Genomic DNA, 18,076 nt, shown 5'->3' with positions numbered 1-18,076 from the left:
ATAGTGAATAAAGTACCTCCTCTTGTAAATTATAAGGATATTATAAGTTACTGAGGAGTTTCATGACCTGTTTATAAGGATATCATGTACAGGATATTTGTGGCTTTTGTGTATTATATCCTTATAATACACAAAAGCCATGAATATCCTGTAAATTATATCCTTATAAACGGTGAGTTCTGATGTCATCAGTTATAAACGGTGAGTAGTGATGTAATTTCTGTCACATGACTCACTAAAATTTGTGTATTATAATTAATAAAGTACCCCCAGTTGTAAAATATGAGGATATTAGAAGTTACCTCGGAGTTCCATGACCTGTATAAAAACACTCGGCCTTCGGCCTCGTGTTTTTATATGGTCATGAAACTCCTCGGTAACTTATAATATCCTTATATTTTACAAGAGGGGGTACTTTATTCACTATATAAAATGGTGCTTAGTGATGTCATCAGTTATAATTGGTGCTTAGTGATGTCATCCGTTATAATTGGTGCTTAGTGATGTCATCAGTTATAAAATGGTGCTTAGTGATGTCATCAGTTATAATTGGTGCTTAGTGATGCCATCAGTTATAATTGGTGCTTAGTGATGCCATCAGTTATAATTGGTGCTTTGTGATGACGTTTGTGTCACATGACTAAAATGGGGCCTGTTTCTGAAGGGAAGACAGACAACCCCCTTTTGGGTTCACCCTAGTTTCCCTGCTACAGACAGTATGAATATGTAATGTAACATTCCGTATGAATAGACTATCCCTTTTTGTGCGTGTTTGCAGATACAGAAGCAGGAGCTGCCACATTGCTTGCCTCGCTTATATCATGTTACTGTATCACATGTAACAATGCAAACTCAAGAGAAGCTGTAGCCTCACATTGACATGAGACTAGCTCCTCTGATAGCATTCGGCCAATACATGGATAACAGTATCTCTGGTGTGAGCTGCCCAACACTGACTCAGGGCAAAAGTCACTTACCTTGTTTGATGCCATTTCGCTCACAGAACGGTAGGTCTGCATAGACTCCAACTGATCCAGACACCAGTCTAACTCCTCCAGAGTCTCTTTGGCTAGCTGCTGATACGTTTCCTCTGTAATAGAAGGCCACATGGAATATATGAAAGGAGAATATGTCATGTACAATTATCAATATGGTATATACAGCCCAATGCACACAATGGTGTTTGCCTGCTTTCTCACTGAGCCTTCCATCGACTCATTCACTGTCAAAGCTGGTGGCTTGTAAACAGGGCTACCACATAAACGGCAACAGAATAAAAATCATTAATTGTACAGGTATGAATGTGAATGCTCAAGACTTGGGGTTTTCTGGATAATGGATCTTTACATAATTTCGATCTTCATACCTTCTATAGTCTACTAGAAAATCATATAAACATTAAATAACCCCATTAGGCTGGTTTTGCTTCCAATAAGGATTAATTATATATTAGTTTGGATCAAGTACAAACTACTGTCTTACTAATACAAAGAAAAAGGAAATCGTTTTTTAAAAATTTGGATTAATTGGATAAAATGGAGTCTATGGGAGATGGGCTTTCTGTAATTCAGAGCTTTGTGGATAAGGGATACCTGTAGTCTACTATATGAAACCTGTTTTGTGAAGGCGACTTGCCTTTTTTTTTTAAATCTCTTACAAGGCCAAGTAAAGGAATGATGTCCCCCACACCCATATCGGAGGGATGCCACATAGGAAGGTAAGTGCCGGGCGTTTATTGCTGCCAGTATATTGCATTATTATCATACAGCACTTGCTTCATCATTCACTGCCCTCAGCAGAGCTTCTGAGCTCCTAAATTCAGCTTATAGGAACAGTTCAGAGATAGATGTGCAAAATAAAAAAATGTTTCTAATATAATTAGTTAGTTAGGTAAAAATGTAATGTATAAAGGCTGGAGTGACTGGATGTGTAACATAATAGCCAGAACACTACTTCCTGCTTTTCAGCTCTCTAACTCTGAGTTAGTCAGTGACTATAAGGGAGGCCACATGTAGGATTTACCGGCCGGTGGTGCGGGCGGGAACAAAAGGGTGCAGTGGCGTATCTACCGAGGGAGCAGGGGGTGCGATTGGGCCAGGGACCACACCCCCTCAGGGCCTCCTCGGCAACTCAGCGCCACTGCACACACGCAGAAAACAGTGTACGGAGGGGGGCAGGGGGGGGCACGTCCTGCGCCAGGGCCCGTCCCCCTCTAGTTACGTTACTGAAAGGGTGGGCCATGATGCAAAAGGAGGTGGGTGTAATGTGAATGGGGCAGAGCCACATCAAACAATGGCCAGAAATAGGCAAAAAGGTAAATTTTGAGCAGATTGGGGGCGGGCCAAGGACTTTTGTTAGGGGTTTTACAAATTTACCGGCAATGTAGCTGCATCAATACCGGCCCCAGCCTTGGCAGGTGTTTTACCGGCTACGCCGGTAAAATACTGGCCGGGTAGCAACCCTACCCACATGGAACATAACTGGTCAGTGAGTTTGCAATTGATCCTCAGCATTCAGCTCAGATTCAAAAGAAACTGTTATGATCCATGTGCCCCCCCTCAAGTCTGTCTGGTAACCAATCAGTGGAAAGCAAGAGAGCTGAAAAGCAGGAAGTAGTGTTCTGGCTATTATGTTACACATCCAGTCACTCCAGCCTTTATACATACCACATACCTCCCAACATTTTGGAAATAAAAAGAGGGGCGAAAAAGTTGCTGTGGGTAGCGTGGCAAATTTTTTTGTCATGCCTATTTTGTGGCCACACCCCCTAATTACCATGTTCATTTTACAAAATGTGGCAGGTTTTTTTCAGTTATTACAGTTTTGCTAATGAAGGTGAATTGCCCTTTAAGCTGCGAGTCTAACTTTTCCCAAGGGACCTGTTATCTCATATTGTTACAATTACTTATCTCGAAATTGTTACAAAAGTATCTTATCTGCAGCTGTGGCTGTTCTGGGTTCTCTGCCAAAAGCCAATTAAGTTAGAAACTGGCTGGCTGTTCAGTGCAGAGAAAACCGGGACTTTCCAGTACAAACGAGGGACTGCGGTTGAGCTGTCAAAAGAGGGACTGTTCCTCTGAAAAAGGACAGTTGGGAGGTATGATACCATTTTTGACTAACTAACTATATTAGAAACATGTTTTATTTTGCCCAGCCTATCTATTTGCCCAGTTTTTATTTTTACACTGAACTGTTCCTTTAATGGCTATTCCTGCCCATCCTTCAGCCGGACCTTGGCACACGGGGTACTTCCAGAGGCACAGCAGTTGACAGATGCTTTACGGCTGAATAAATGGCATAAGTCCTTACCTGAGAGAGTTGCTTTACAGACTGTTTGCTGAGGCATCACTGGGGAGCGCCTGTCGGAGGAACCACAAACATACATGTAATGAGAAGGGATGGCGTGATGCCTCTTGCATGTGGTAGCATGTTTCTAACGTGGGCACATGACAAGCAGACACTGGCATCAGGTAGTCAGTGAAGGTACATTAACTCACTTGGTTGGGGTGGTAACGTTGGCGAGGACGGTAAAGTTGTTGCGCACACTCCGCAGGCTGGCCAGCACCTGATAATGAGCATTAATGTCACTGCTTACATGCGGGTAACATATCAATACATGCTAAACATACTAAAATCATAGGAAAAGTCATAGGTATTAACTTGGGGGTGGCAAGTGATTGTATTTAGTTACTTCTCACCCCGGCTGGTTCTCCTATCAGCAGAAAACTGCACCAGCCGAGTTATACCAGTGAGCATCACAGAGCGACCCTCTTCCGGCTTCTTCTTTCTTCGATTGGGTGCGAATGCGCAATAGAGTGAAAAGCCGAACTTTATCGGAGAAGTCGACAATTTTATTCCACTGCGCATGCGTCTGCCCCGGGAAATTTGAAGAAAGAAGAAGAAGGAAGCCAATCCGTGGGGCTCACTGGTATAACCCCGGACTGGTGCAGTTTTCTCCTGATAGGAGCACCGGCCGGGGTGTTGGGTAAGTAAATACAATCACTTGGGGGCATGGGTGTCTGCAGAACGGGGCAAGAGGGGGCAGTTGCCCCACCCTGACTTCTCCAGCTAGTTGCGAGAAATTGTTTGTAAATTTAATTCCCAACAACACAAAACATTTTTATACTTCCCACCCCAAGGAAAGCCTTTATTAGTAGTGATAGGCGAATTTAGTCACCAGCGACAATTAACACCCATTAAAATCAATGGGTGTCCGTTAAATTGTTGCCGGCGTCAAAAAAATTTGACACAGTCGAATTTTCGGCAGCAAATTAGCGAATTTATTTGCCGGTGACAAAATGTGGAAATTCTCTGCGAATTCGCGCCTGGCGAATAAATTATCCCATCACTATTAATTAGGTTATCTTCTGCATTGCCATGAATATGTTCATCTTCAGTGGGATGCTACCCTATGTGATATTAGCTTACTTGCCCCTCCCTGAAAAATTTTCTGTGGACACCCATGCTTGTGGGTGCTAAACTTTTGGCACCCCAATTAAATAAGCCTTTCCTTCCCCTTTAACCCTTTATATACCACAATCTAACGTGCCTTCTGTGACCATGGCTGTTAATTATGCAGGTGCCATTTGAAGTTACTGGGCCCAACATCGAAGTCAATTTAGGGCTTTTCACACACATCTACTGAAACTGCATTCGTCACTTGGACCCTGTTCCTCCTGGGACCCCCCGTGACTGACACTACATTGCACATTTTCAGATGCATTAAATAATTAAAAGGTATATTTGGAGACCAAATTAATCTTAATGTATAAGAATTTTACTTTTCTTTAAAAAAAATCTCATTTAAAACCTGGCTCATTATTTATTTTCTTTCTATTCCAAGATACTGTTAATATGAATGAATTTTGTTACAACAGCGCCACCTGCTGGTCAGTTTCCCACCAGTCTGACCACCAAGTAGTCAAGGAAGTTGTCAGGAGAAAGAAAGAGGCTGCTCTGATGTTCTTCTGCTTAGGAAAGATGTGAGAAAGGTTTCTAATTCTTTTCCTAAGTAGAAGAACATCAGAGCAGCCTCTTTTCTTTCTCCTGACAACTTCCTTGACTACTTGATGGTCAGACTGGTGGGAATAAATATGTCTTTAAAATAAAACATGGAAAAGAGATATTGTTCATCCCAGAGGTTGCCATAGTGCAGCGAGACCTATTAACTCTATAAACTCATGCTGGTTGTGAGTACGGAGCAGTTCTGTTTATTTGCCACTTGGTGTCACTGTAACAAAACCTAGGCAGGAGCTTTGCTTTGGGATAATGATGACCTTGCTGTCCTCCACCTGAAGACTGCCATGTGCTTCAGCCCTGTTATAATTATTATTATTATTATCCTTTATACAGCGCCAACATATTGGGCAGTGCTTTATGGAATCATTATACATCATTTCCAATAACTGAGCATGGAGATTCCGTCATGTAGCTCAAGAGCCGTGTCTAGTTCTTCTGATTACTGCTAATGTGAGGCCTTGTTATCTGTATATAGTGGTACAGTGTATGGACCCTTAGCTACTGCCCACCTACAACTCCCAGCAGCCTCTTCTGGCCAATATTTTCAATGTAGAAGGCCAAAATCCAAAACTCTGTGCCAAGGCATAGCAACTGTTTGCTTTAAACCTCTAGCAGAGCATGTGGAAATACTTTGTGTACTTAAATATGATCTATGTTATACACACGCGTGTTTAGTGGCTACTGACTGGCTGATGACTTCATGTAAAGGTGTCTGTGTAGAATAAATAATACCTGAGCAAAGGGTGTAACGATGAGGTCCTCAGTGTGCCTGCATGGGAAATAAAACAAAATAACACTGAAGCTGATTGGATTTAAATCAAGTGAGAAGCAGTAATATGTGAATTGAATTCAGATGTAACAGCATTTGGGAGAGTAATAAAAGGACAGGGGGCTGCAAATGAATTTGAGGATGTGGTCGAAATGAATAGAGATAATGTGCATAGTAGGGGTAGGAGGCAAGAGTTGGGAATTTAATGGAGAACTAAAACCTAAAAATGAATTTGGCGAAAAACGCTATATTTTATATAGTGAACTTATTGCACGAGGCTAAAGTTTGAGCTTGTCAATAGCAGCAATGATCCAGGACTTCAAACTTGTCACAGGGGGTCACCATCTTGGAAAGTGTCTGTGACACTCACATGCTCAGTGGGCTCTGATTGGCTGTTGAGAAGCTAAGGGCTCGTCACTAATTATCCAGCAGAAAATGAGCTTCCCTGGCTGTAATATAAGCCGATGCTACAGGTTTGCTGATTATTAAATTCTGATGCTAATTGCACTGGTTTCTGTGCTGCCATGTAGTAATTATGTGTATTAATTACTAATCAGCCTTATATTGTGACATTTCTATTCTATGTGTACTGTATATTGTGAGTGGGTCCCTAAGCTCAGTAAGTGACAGCAGCACAGAGCATGTGCAGTGACTCAGCAGAAAAGAAGATGGTGAGCTACTGGGGCATCTTTGGAGACACAGATCTTTACTGCTAATGGACTGTGGTTGCCTTGGGCTGGTACAGAAGCACAAAACATCATGTAAAACATTTCTAGCTAATTCTTTAGTTAGGATTTAGTTCTCGTTTAAGGGTGCATGGTAAGAATGTATGGGTGCAATTTAGGAGAGCAAGCGGGACGTTAAAGAGTAGCAAGAGAGAATGGTGCAAGCAAATGTAGCAGAATACAGAGCCAAGCAACAATAAACTCATAGTTGAACACACTAGGGTTGAGGGTAGATAAAGTAGGCGAGATTAAAAAACTGAAAGTGCGTTTGGGGCACTGGGCCCAATCTGTCTCTAGTTAGGCTAATACTGTCACTGAGAAGAGTCTCCTGCAATCAGGGGGCTGTTGGTAAAAACTCTAATAAAGGGGGCACTACAATTAGTGAGAGGGGGAAAGAGTGGCAGAGCCTTGAGCCTTGGAGGTTCAGGTGAGGGAACATATTTATTATATAACTAGGGATGCACCAAATCCACTATTTTGGATTCTGCCAAACTCCCGAATCCTTCGCAAATGATTCAGCCGAATACCGGACCAAATCCTAATTTGCATATGCAAATTAGGGATGGGAAGGGGAAAACATTTTACCTTCTTGTTTTGAGACAAAAAGCCACGCGATTTCCTTCCCCGCCCCTAATTTGCATAAAAAATTAGGATTTGGATTCAGATCAGACGGGCAGAATCCGAATCCTGCTGAAAAAGGCCGAATCCTGCCTGAATCCCTAACCGAAGCCTGGATTCAGTGCATCCCTATTATATATATATTCTAGTATTAGCACAAATGTATTCTGCGTGTTGTACTTACACCTCACTGGTGACGGAGGAATTGCGGGACATGGTTTTCGGAGACATGTCGTAGTCACTGTCGGACCGGTACAGGAAAGATTCCCGCCTCTGGCTTTGTGGAAAGTTGGGATGAAGCACAAGCCCCGGACTCGCCTGCGAATCGATTGGGCTGCGCCCTGGGGAAGGGCCATTCTCCACATCGAAGCTGCAAAAAAAAAAAGAATAGGGGTTAAATACTTGTTTTAAAGAGATTGTGCAGAGAGTGGCCTATCAAACTCTGATGCATTTCACTCTATGGGGCAGATTTACTAAAGGGTGAAGTTTCCGTCCCTAGTGACAATTCGCCAGATATCAGATCCGCAAGGACATCGCCAATTTACTAACAGGCGTAGAGGACAATTCGCTAGCGAAAGAGACCGTCTCTAGTGCAGTTTCTCTCCCTATCATCAGGCGCATTTTCCCTCAGGCAAACGATCGTCACTCCGCAAATTCACTAAAGTGAGAACTTTACAGAACGTTAACGTTTTGCCAGAGTTTCCTTCGTCACCTTAGACCTGACGAACCGATAAAACGAAGCTACATCCTCCTCAATCTTATGTCAGTGACATCATATCCTGTATGTATAAAAAACGCTGGTGTTTTTTCATATTTTAAAGCGGGATTGTCTTCAAAAGTCCTGACTATTAAAGATTTTTGTTATAACATTTTTTCCCAACCATTTGAGAGGCATTTCACGTTTGTTTTAGGGTGGGCTCAAGTCTAGGACATTAGAGGGTCTCTTTTGTCTTTATTTTGCTTCCTTGGACATGTGTAATAATAAGTGGCCACTTCAATCATTTGCACCAACATCTCTAATAAAGACGTATATATGACCTATATGTAAATGTCCTATTCACATTGACCTAAGCGTAAGTGTACTATGAAGTTTCGCTATAAAATTCTAATTGGCTCCTTCTCTTTTAAATATCTCTGGTTTGTCTAAATAAAAATTAGCCTATGATTAAGCAACACAAAACTCGTAAGGCTTTTGTTTTCATACATAATGTAAAATAAAATCTTTTGTATTATTTAAACTTTGGGCTCCTGAATTCTACTCTTTGGGGTTCTGGATTGGTGCCTGCCTACAATTACAATTTTTTTTTCAGAACGCATCAGTTAATAGTGCTGCTCCAGCAGACTTGTGCACTGAAATCAGTTTTTCAAAAGAGCAAACAGATTATTTTATATTTGATTTTGAAATCTGACATGGGGCTAGACATATTTTCAGTTTCCCAGTTGCCCCCAGTCATGTGACTTGTGCTCTGATAAACGTCAGTCACTCTTTACTGCTGTACTGCAAGTTGGAGTGATATCACCCCTCCCTTCCCCCCCCCCCCCAGCAGCCAAACAACAGAACAATGGGAAGGTAACCAGATAGCAGCTCCCTAACACAAGATAACAGCTGCCTGGTAGATCTGAGAACAACACTCAATAGTAAAATCCAGGTCCCACTGCAACACATTCAGTTACATTGAGAAGGAAAAACAACAGCCTGCCAGAAAGCAGTTCCATCCTAAAGTGCTAGCTCTTTCTGAAAGCACAAGACCAGACAAAATGGCCTGAGATGCCCCTACACACCAATATTACAACTAAATACACTTGCTGGTTCAGGAATTATATTTTATATTGTACAGTGAATTATTTGCCGTGTAAACAGTGTCATTTAGAAATAAAAACTACATCATAAACATCATGACGCAATCCCTTTAAGGAGGCAGTTACAGGAAATTTCTCTCTGGTGAGACTAAAACTTGGAGTCTCTGTCAGGCCTATGGGTCTGTGGGGGGCCCTATACAAAGAATCCACTATAACATTGTCAGCCTATTGGGTCCATCGTACTGATACAAAGGCATCTATCTCCTGAGTCTTCTGATTCTCTGAATCCAAAAGGGAAGGGTACAGTAAAGTGCAGCCTCTACTATATAATTAAGCTTGCTTCCACCATTAAGGCTGCAATTTAAAAGGGGATGTAAACCTAAATATAACATTTTGCCTAATGAAAGAAAATGTCACTTCCCGATATGTGCTCATTATCCATTTCCACTGCTTTTACAGTTGCGGGGTGACTGTAATTGCTGCTGAAGAAGTTTGTGTGCATTGCCAGAAATGGCAGCTGGACTAGAGGAGAGACGACTTCTGCTACATTGTTTCAAGAGTCAGAACCAGCAGTGCTGGTACTCCGTTTAATTGCCGTTTCATGGAAAGTCATTCCAGTGAGAGGATAGTGAGTCGATACACTGTGTGCAAGCTAATTATTAAACACCTAAAGCCGTGGGCATGCGTCACAGGGAAGGAGAGATTCCACTTACGTCTCAGTGACAAGAAAGTTACCTGCGTAATAGGATTTGCTCTCCATTCTAACCCTTACAGGATTCCCTTAATCCAGCAGTCTGTGTCTTTATGTGAACAGATAGTGATAAAGTGATGATATAGTGATAAATATCATGATGCCAGGGGTCTGTCCATTCATACAGTGCAGTGGGGCTTCTATTTAAAGCATAACTCCCAACATTTTGGAAATAAAAAGAGGGATAAAAAAGTTGTTGCGCGCAGTGCGGCAAATTTTCTGACCACACCCATTTTTGTGGCCACACCCTCTAATTACCTTGTTAATTTTACAAAATTTGGCAGGTTATGGAAGTTTGAACATATTTCTGTGTTTTTTTTCCCGTTATTACAGTTTTGCTAATGAATGGTGAATTGCCCTTTAAAGGAAAACTATACCCCCAAAATGAATACTTAAGCAACAGTTTATATCAAATTGAATGACATATTAAAGAATCTTACCAAACTGGAATATATATTTACATAAATATTGCCCTTTTACATCTCTTGCCTTGAACCACCATTTCGTGACTCTGTCTGTGCTGCCTCAGAGATCACCTGACCAGAAATACTACAACACTAACTGTAACAGGAAGAAGTGAGGAAGCAAAAGGCAGAACTCTGTCTGTTAATTGGCTCATGTGACCTTACACGTGGTTTGTATGTGTGCACAGTGAATCTTACAATCTCAGGGGGCGGCCCTTGTTTTTTAAAATGGCAATTTTCTATTTATGATTACCCAATGGCACATACTACTAAAAAAGTATATTATTATGATAATGGTTCATCTACATGAAGCAGGGTTTTACACATGAGCTGTTTTACTCAGTATCTTTTAATAGAGACCTACATTGTTTGGGGGGTATAGTTTTCCTTTAAGCTGTGAGTCTAACTTTTCCCAAGGGACCTGTTCTCTTATATTGTTACAATTACTTATTACTCAAAATTGTTACAAAAGTATCTTATCTGCAGCTGTGGCTGTTCTGGGCTCTCTGCCAAAAGCCAATTAAGTTAAAAACATCGTATATTTTTCTGCCTGTTCAGTGCAGAGAAAATCGAGTACAAAGAAGAGACTGCGGGTTGAGCTGTCAAAAGAGGGTCTGTCCCTTTAAAAACTGGACAGTTAGGAGGTATGATTTAAAGCGATACTGTCAAAGGACCCAGACTTGCCATTTAGTGATGTGCGGGCCAACCTGATACCCGCGGGACCCGCGGGCTTACCCGCAGGTCGGGCGTGTTTGGGTCGACCTCGCACTGCTCCTCGCGGGTGGCAGGTGCGGAATGAGCTCTTCTCCTGCTCTCCCCACCCTCCACCTTCAAATGCCGGCTTCCGACTTCCGGGTTCCAGTTTTATAGTCTTGCGTCTGCTCGTCCCGCCCCTTTTGCGGCGTCTTTGTGACATCATCGGCGGGGCAGGGCGGCGCGGGTCTATAAAAGGACCCCGGAGCGCGGGTGCGGGCTGGAGCAGGGCGGGTTAGGGTCAGGTGCGGGTCAGGAAAACCCTGACCCGCACATCACTATCGCCATTCTTCACCCCACATTTGCTGTACACAAAATCCTGTATTAACTCACAATGTAACATAATTAACCACAAAAGATTAAAAGTTGACACTGCCCAGGTCTAGAAACCACTGGCAACCAATTTGATGCTGTTAATCAGCAGATCAATAAGTGATGGCCGCCTGTAGCCTACAAATAATCAGAAGTCACATTGGGCTATGCATGGAAATAAAAGCACTGCGTTCCCATGAATTAACAAAGCTGTCCCTCACCTTCTCAGCACTCAGGGGAGAAGGGGAAGAGAAAACGATAGCAGAAGTGTCCCTGTAGGAATGTGCAGGGCTGAAATAAGCGCTTCTTGTTGCCAGTATTATACAGCCGGGGTCGGAAGTTCTTTGTTCTGTGTTCATTGTACCTAAACCTGCTATTTACATCTGTGCAAGAATCCTAATAATCAGCAACCAAGAGAAATGACATATAATCTCTTTTATTATTTATACAAAAGAAATTATTAAAAGAAATTCCAATATTAATTAACCATTTTCAGGTTATCCGTCTTGTTGTTCACATTCAGCTGGTTCTGACGCCTGAGAGTCAGAACTTGAGCTAATGAACCTGCCTGTATGTTTTTGGAGGAAAACCCACACTTGACACCCGGCATTTCTTGCAGACAGATTTAGGATGTGAGGGCTGCGAGGCAGAAGTGCTAGTCCCTGAGCCAGCTTGAGTGCAAGGGCAAATGTGACTACTGAGTGGGCAGCACACATATACACCCAACAAAAGAGAGCTTGAGACAGACCTCCATGGTAAACAAGGCACAGGCACTGTATCTTGGAACCTGTAACCGACCCGTACCCGCAACCTGCAATCCACAACCCGGACCCGCAACCCACATTCTTACCCGCTTGGACCCGCTACCCGACCCGCAAGTACCTTATCTGCAACCCGGACCCGCGACGTGCGGACCATCATAATCAGGAAGTGCTGTCATTGTAAACCGGAAGTGACATCATCGGAAGTAGGCGTGATCCCAAAAAAGGAGTAAAACAGAAAGTACTGTCATTGTAAATTGGAAGTGACATCATCGGAAGTAGGAGTGATCAGAAAAAAAGAGTAAAACAGGAAGTGCTGTCATTGTAATTCGGAAGTGACATCATCGGAAGTAGGCATGATCAGAAAAAATGAGTCAAACAGGAAGCGTTATCATTGTAAACCGGAAGTGGCATCATCGGAAGTAGGAGTGATCAGAAAAAGGGGAGTAAAACAGGAAGTGCTGTCATTGTAAACCGGAAGTGACATCATCGGAAGTAGGCGTGATCAGAAAAAAGGGAGTAAAACAGGAAGTGTTGTCATTGTAAACTGGAAGTGACATCATCGGAAGTAGGCGTGATCAGAAAAAAGGAGTAAACAGGAAGTGCTGTCATTGTAAACTGTAGACTTGATCAGAAAAAAGGAGTAAAAAGACGCTATTGAGAAGACCCGCGACCCGCAAACCCGCAGAACCGCCGACCAGCGTCTATACCCGCACCCGGAACTTCTACCCACAACCCGCAGGGTACCGCAGGTTTTTGCAGGACTCTAATTCAACTTGAATACCCTTTATCCAAAGGGGTTGAGTAGTAGGTTTGAGTTAGCACCTTTTCTGTAGGGTAATGTGTTTGTTCTAAGCTGAATGTGACATTTTTCTTATGTGATATACTTTTGAAGTTTATTATGGATGTGGCCCCTTTAAGATTAGGGTATTTAAAGTGAGGTAAGACACCACTTCCGGTTTCTAACTGCTTGATAAAGCCCAATAGAGGCGAAACGCGTTGCAGCACCCAGGTGGGGTCACTCCTTAGGTTGGATCATTATTTTTTGTGAAAATCGGCTCTTTGCCGGTACTTCGTGAACTGTTAAATTGTGAAGACTGTGAAAACCGGTAAAACAGTGGAAATCGCAAGGAGATTCAGAGAATTGGGCTCTGCAGTGGAACGCACGCGCTAAAGTGAACCAGGCGCCATCTTGGATCTTGGGTAAAAGGTACCTGCAAAGTGGAGAAATGGTGAACAGGCTGGTTATCACTAAAAGTCTATGCACGGCTCTGCCTTCAAGGAAAGACCGGAAAGCAGGATCTGGTGAGATCAATCCAATTATTTTGGGGGGCATTTACAGCTGGATAAAAAAGAGGGAGTGGGGGATGCCCCAGCAAATCCCTTTGGAAACCCGTTTTTCATCTACAGCCTTATACAAATTAGAAGTACTTTCATAGATTTACCGAACTGGAGAACTATAACTCACACCCGAAACACAAAAAAAACTTTTCTAAGTTGGAGAACTTTAACTCACAGCCTTCCTTGCTATTTCATAATTGGGGCAAGCCCCTATCATAACCAAGGAGTATATATTGTATTATTCAAATTTCAACGAGCGACTACCCACCTGGAGTAACTTGATAATTGTTTTCATGTGATTTTACTGATTATCTTTTTATTGTGTTTCCTGGCCGGCATGTTTTTAAGAATTCTGTTTGATAAATAAATCATATACTTTTTTGAATAAATTGGTCTTAAAATACACCTTTAATTTATTCCTACAATTGTCAATGACGTCTGTGTGTTCCACTGAGGTGGCGTATATCAGAAATACCACTTTTTCACACCCCCACAGCCGGGTACAATTATTGACACAAGGTGAGGTCACTGTGACTCTTTCAGGGACACACATTGTTACCAGTAACACAACTCAGGCAGGGAACTCTAAATAGACTTTCTAAGGCTTACGGCACATGTAAGATTGTCTGTAGACAGAGAGATTCATTTATTTATGTGAAGTGGTGTAGGACAGGTAGGAATTAGTGATGTGCGGGTCGGGATTTCCCTGACCCACATCCAACCCTAACCCCCAACCCGCACCCGGGTCCCGTGTGCTTCCCACAAGAGCACAGGCCCAACATGCCATTAGTTCATAGGCGGAGGGTGATTTTTTTTTGTTTGGGTCGGCTAAGTCTAATGTTACATCAATAGTTTAATCACCAGCGATTTTCCACTGGCGGGGAAACAGCTGATTCAGTCCCATATCATAAGCATTAGCAAAAGTTGTAATTCACCTGTATGAGCACACCGGGTGGTTTTTTGTGTAAAGATGTACCACAATCTGAAATCTGTCCTATACATGGGCTGACTTAATACATAATGTATATGTATAACCCTCCCTATAACTCCTCCTATTGCTACATTCAACCCTCCCTATAACTCCTCCTATTGCTACATTCAACCCTCCCTATAACTCCTCCTATTGCTCCATATAACCCTCCCTATAACTCCTCCTATTGCTCCATATAATCCTCCCTATAACTCCTCCTATTGCTCCATATAACCCTCCCTATAACTCCTCCTATTGCTCCATATAACCCCTCCCTATAACTCCTCCTATTGCTCCATATAACCCTCCCTATAACTCCTCCTATTGCTCCATATAACCCTCCCTATAACTCCTCCTATTGCTCCATATAACCCCTCCATATAACTCCTCCTATTGCTCCATATAACCCTCAATATAACTCCTCCTTTTGCTCCATATAACCCTCCCTATAACTCCTCCTATTGCTCCATATAACCCTCCCTATAACTCCTCCTATTGCTCCATATAACCCTCCCTATAAAATATCCTCCTATTGCTCCATATAACCCTCCCTATAACTCCTCCTATTGCTCCATATAACTCCTCCCTATAACTTCTCCTATTGCTCCATATAACCCCTCTCTATATCTCCTCCTATTGCTCCATATAACCCTCCCTATAACTCCTCCTATTGCTACATTCAACCCTCCCTATAACTCCTCCTATTGCTCCATATAACCCCTCCCTATAACTCCTCCTATTGCTCCATATAACCCCTCCCTATAACTCCTCCTATAGCTCCATATAACCCTCCCTATAACTCCTCCCATTTCTCCATATAATCCTCCCTATAACTCCTCCTATTGCTCAATATAACCCTCCTTATAACTCCTCCTATTGCTCCATATAACCCTCCCTATAACTCCTCCTATTGCTCCATATAACCCTCCCTATAACTCCTCCTATTGCTCCATATAACTCCTCCTATTGCTCCATATAACCCTCCCTATAACTCCTCCTATTGCTCCATATAACCCTCCCTATAACTCCTCCTATTGCTCCATATAACTCTCGCCATAACTCCTCCTATTGCTCCATATAACCCTCCCTATAACTCCTCCTATTGTTCCATATAACCCTCCCTATAACTCCTCCTATTGCTCCATATAACCCCTCCCTATAACTCCTCCTATTGCTCCATATAACCCTCCCTATAACTCCTCCCATTGCTCCATATAACCCTCCCTATAACTCCTCCTATTGCTCCATATAACCCTCCCTATAACTCCTCCTATTGCTCTATACAATCTAATAGTTTCACAGAATTTATGCAGTTTTGGCCCCTGGGAGGGAAACTAAATACAAGAAGTGAAGGACACACTGGCAGCCTCCAGCCAAAACAGCCATTCATCTGTGTCTGCTGAACAAGGTCTCATTGTTGCTCTCATTCCCCCCATCGTATTGTTGTGTTTATCCCCTTCCCTAGTATAGTTCTACACACATACCCCTTGCTCTCTTCCTCATTCATCTACTCATATCTATATAGGGAGTATTACTTTGCCTTTGAATGCCTATAAAAGACAAACCCGGAAGTCGGAAGTCGGCATTCGAAAAATCGTTCGAGGTCAGGCAGGACCCGGCCGGCCCAGGGGTAAAGACACTACTATGTGTGTAGCAAGAGGCATGTAAATACCTTCTCTTTTCAGGATCTTGCTGTTTAGCCCATGTCACCATCACCAGGTTGGTTTCTCTGCTAGGGCCACTGGAGGCGCTGTCTCATCAGAGTGCTTAGCTGAGCCTTTGTGTCCCAGTGAATATACAGTATGTAGTATAGTAGTAGTAGAAGTGTAGTATACAGTATGTAGGGCAGTGTGTGCTCTTTTATCTGCATCCCTGTGTATATGAGAGTGCAAGCTCTGCAGGGCAGGATTCACAGTCATGACACAGTTTGGTAACTTGGAGAATATACATTAGTCACAATGTGCATCTTTCCAGGATATAGATTTGTGGGATTAACTTACTGTTAAGGGGCTTTTACTCCACTTTACTTGAGTTTTTGCAATGAAAACTGTAGTGCATGATTACATTTTGGGAGCTGGAAGCCATATATTTAATCCGGTAAATCATTTATTAAATTAATAAATAAATACATTTAATTAAAAAATGCCTTCTAATGGTGCATTTGGAATAGTCCATTTTCTGATTCTCCGGAAGGAATCATGATAAAGAATAATGACAATCATTAGAACACTCCCTTTGTAAATAAATGTAAAATAAACAGCCAGACAGTTCTGCCACAAGCCTGTACTGTAGCCCTGACACTGCCCAGTGTAGTTTATATGGTAAGTGCACCCGAGTATTTAAGGGAATCTCCAGCTTCAAATTGCTCTTATCAGATGTGTCCCTTCTGTATGAGTCAGCAGAGTAAATCACCAGAAATATTCAAGGTCAGGATACAGCACACGTGTAAATACACATCGTAACTGCTTAAGCTGGCCGTAGATGTTGAGATTTTTAAAAGATCAGATCCTGATCGTGAGACCATGATCTTCTCAGAACGATCGTACGAATTTACCATCAACTAAAAAGACCAATTTGCCTGCTTGGCCCTGCAAACATAGATAGATTGCAATGGGACCGACAAAGATTTTTTGACCTGGCCGATCAATTTCCAGACAGATGTCGGCTGAAAAATCGTAAGATGTACGATCGTTCGAATACCACTAACCGCACGATAATTTCGAAGGATTGGTCGGACTTCCCTAAAATCGGTCGTTCAGCAAGAAGAATCGTCGCGTCTATGGGGAGCTTTACTAATGCACAGGCCTTTATCCCCCCAGTCCCTAATATCCTTATCAATTACAGTAGGAGGCACAATATTCCTTATAATACATGAGCCTGCAGCCTTGTGCCTTTATATGGTCACAGAACAACCCCTCAGTGACTTCTAATATCCTTATCATTTACAGTAGGGGGTACATTATCCCTTATAATACATGAGTGATACTCAAAGTTCCCTGTATAACTCAGCCTGCAGCCTTGTGTCTTTATATGGTCACAGAACAACCCCTCAGTGACTTCTAATATCCTTATCATTTACAGCAGGGGGTACATTATCCCTTATAATACATGAGTGATATTCAGAATTCCCTGTATAACTCAGCCTGCAGCCTTGTGTCTTTATATGGTCACAGAACAACCCCTCAGTGACTTCTAATATCCTTATCATTTACAGTAGGGGGTACATTATCCCTTATAATACATGAGTGATACTCAGAGTTCCCTGTATAACTCAGCCTGCAGCCTTGTGCCTTTATATGGTCACAGAACCCCTCAGTGACTTCTAATATCCTTATCATTTACATTAGGGGGTACATTATCCACTTTGCAATATTCTTTAAAATCAGTTTTGTAATATCCTGTGCCTCATTAGCCTATTGTCAGTTACTGGTACATTATATACAGTACCGACACTGGCACTGCCCTCCTACTGTCTCGTCTATTTTCCTGCCTTCATCCTTATCACCCTCTTATTCCCCATGTCATTCCCAGTTCCTTTCCATTTTACTTTCTACTTCCTTAAAGGGGTTGTTCCCCTTCAAACACTTTTTTTTCAGTTCAGTTGGTTTCAGATTGTTCACCAGAAATAAAGACTTTTCCAATGACTTTATATGTTATAAAGCAGCTCTGGGAGGGGGGTCGCCGACCCTTTAACTGTTCTAAATCGATATTTGTTATTTATGCCCCTGCTGAGCAGAATCCCTTAGTGTCATTAAAGGCAGCTGTTAGAATTGATACAATAGTTGCTGATATT

At 42.3% G+C, this 18,076-nt stretch overlaps 1 protein-coding gene across 4 annotated transcripts in view; it reads right to left on the bottom strand.

Annotated features, from left to right (window-relative positions):
* pde4a.S (phosphodiesterase 4A S homeolog) overlaps positions 1 to 18,076 on the bottom strand; it is a 315,334-nt gene that overhangs the window by 30,672 nt on the left and 266,586 nt on the right. For 3 of the 4 annotated variants that reach the window (XM_041587687.1, XM_041587688.1, NM_001094841.1), the window contains 5 exon segments: positions 7,316 to 7,501; positions 5,752 to 5,788; positions 3,498 to 3,565; positions 3,310 to 3,359; positions 978 to 1,090 (listed from right to left, as the gene is read on the bottom strand). In XM_041587687.1, the coding sequence (XP_041443621.1) occupies positions 978 to 1,090; positions 3,310 to 3,359; positions 3,498 to 3,565; positions 5,752 to 5,788; positions 7,316 to 7,501 (454 nt within the window). 4 annotated transcript variants of the gene reach the window in all.

Source organism: Xenopus laevis, chromosome 3S (assembly GCF_017654675.1).
Source record: "Xenopus laevis strain J_2021 chromosome 3S, Xenopus_laevis_v10.1, whole genome shotgun sequence".
In the NCBI taxonomy this organism is placed as follows: Eukaryota; Metazoa; Chordata; class Amphibia; order Anura; family Pipidae; genus Xenopus; species Xenopus laevis.
Note: the sequence above shows the minus strand (reverse complement) of the source record. Positions and strands in the feature narration are given on the sequence as shown.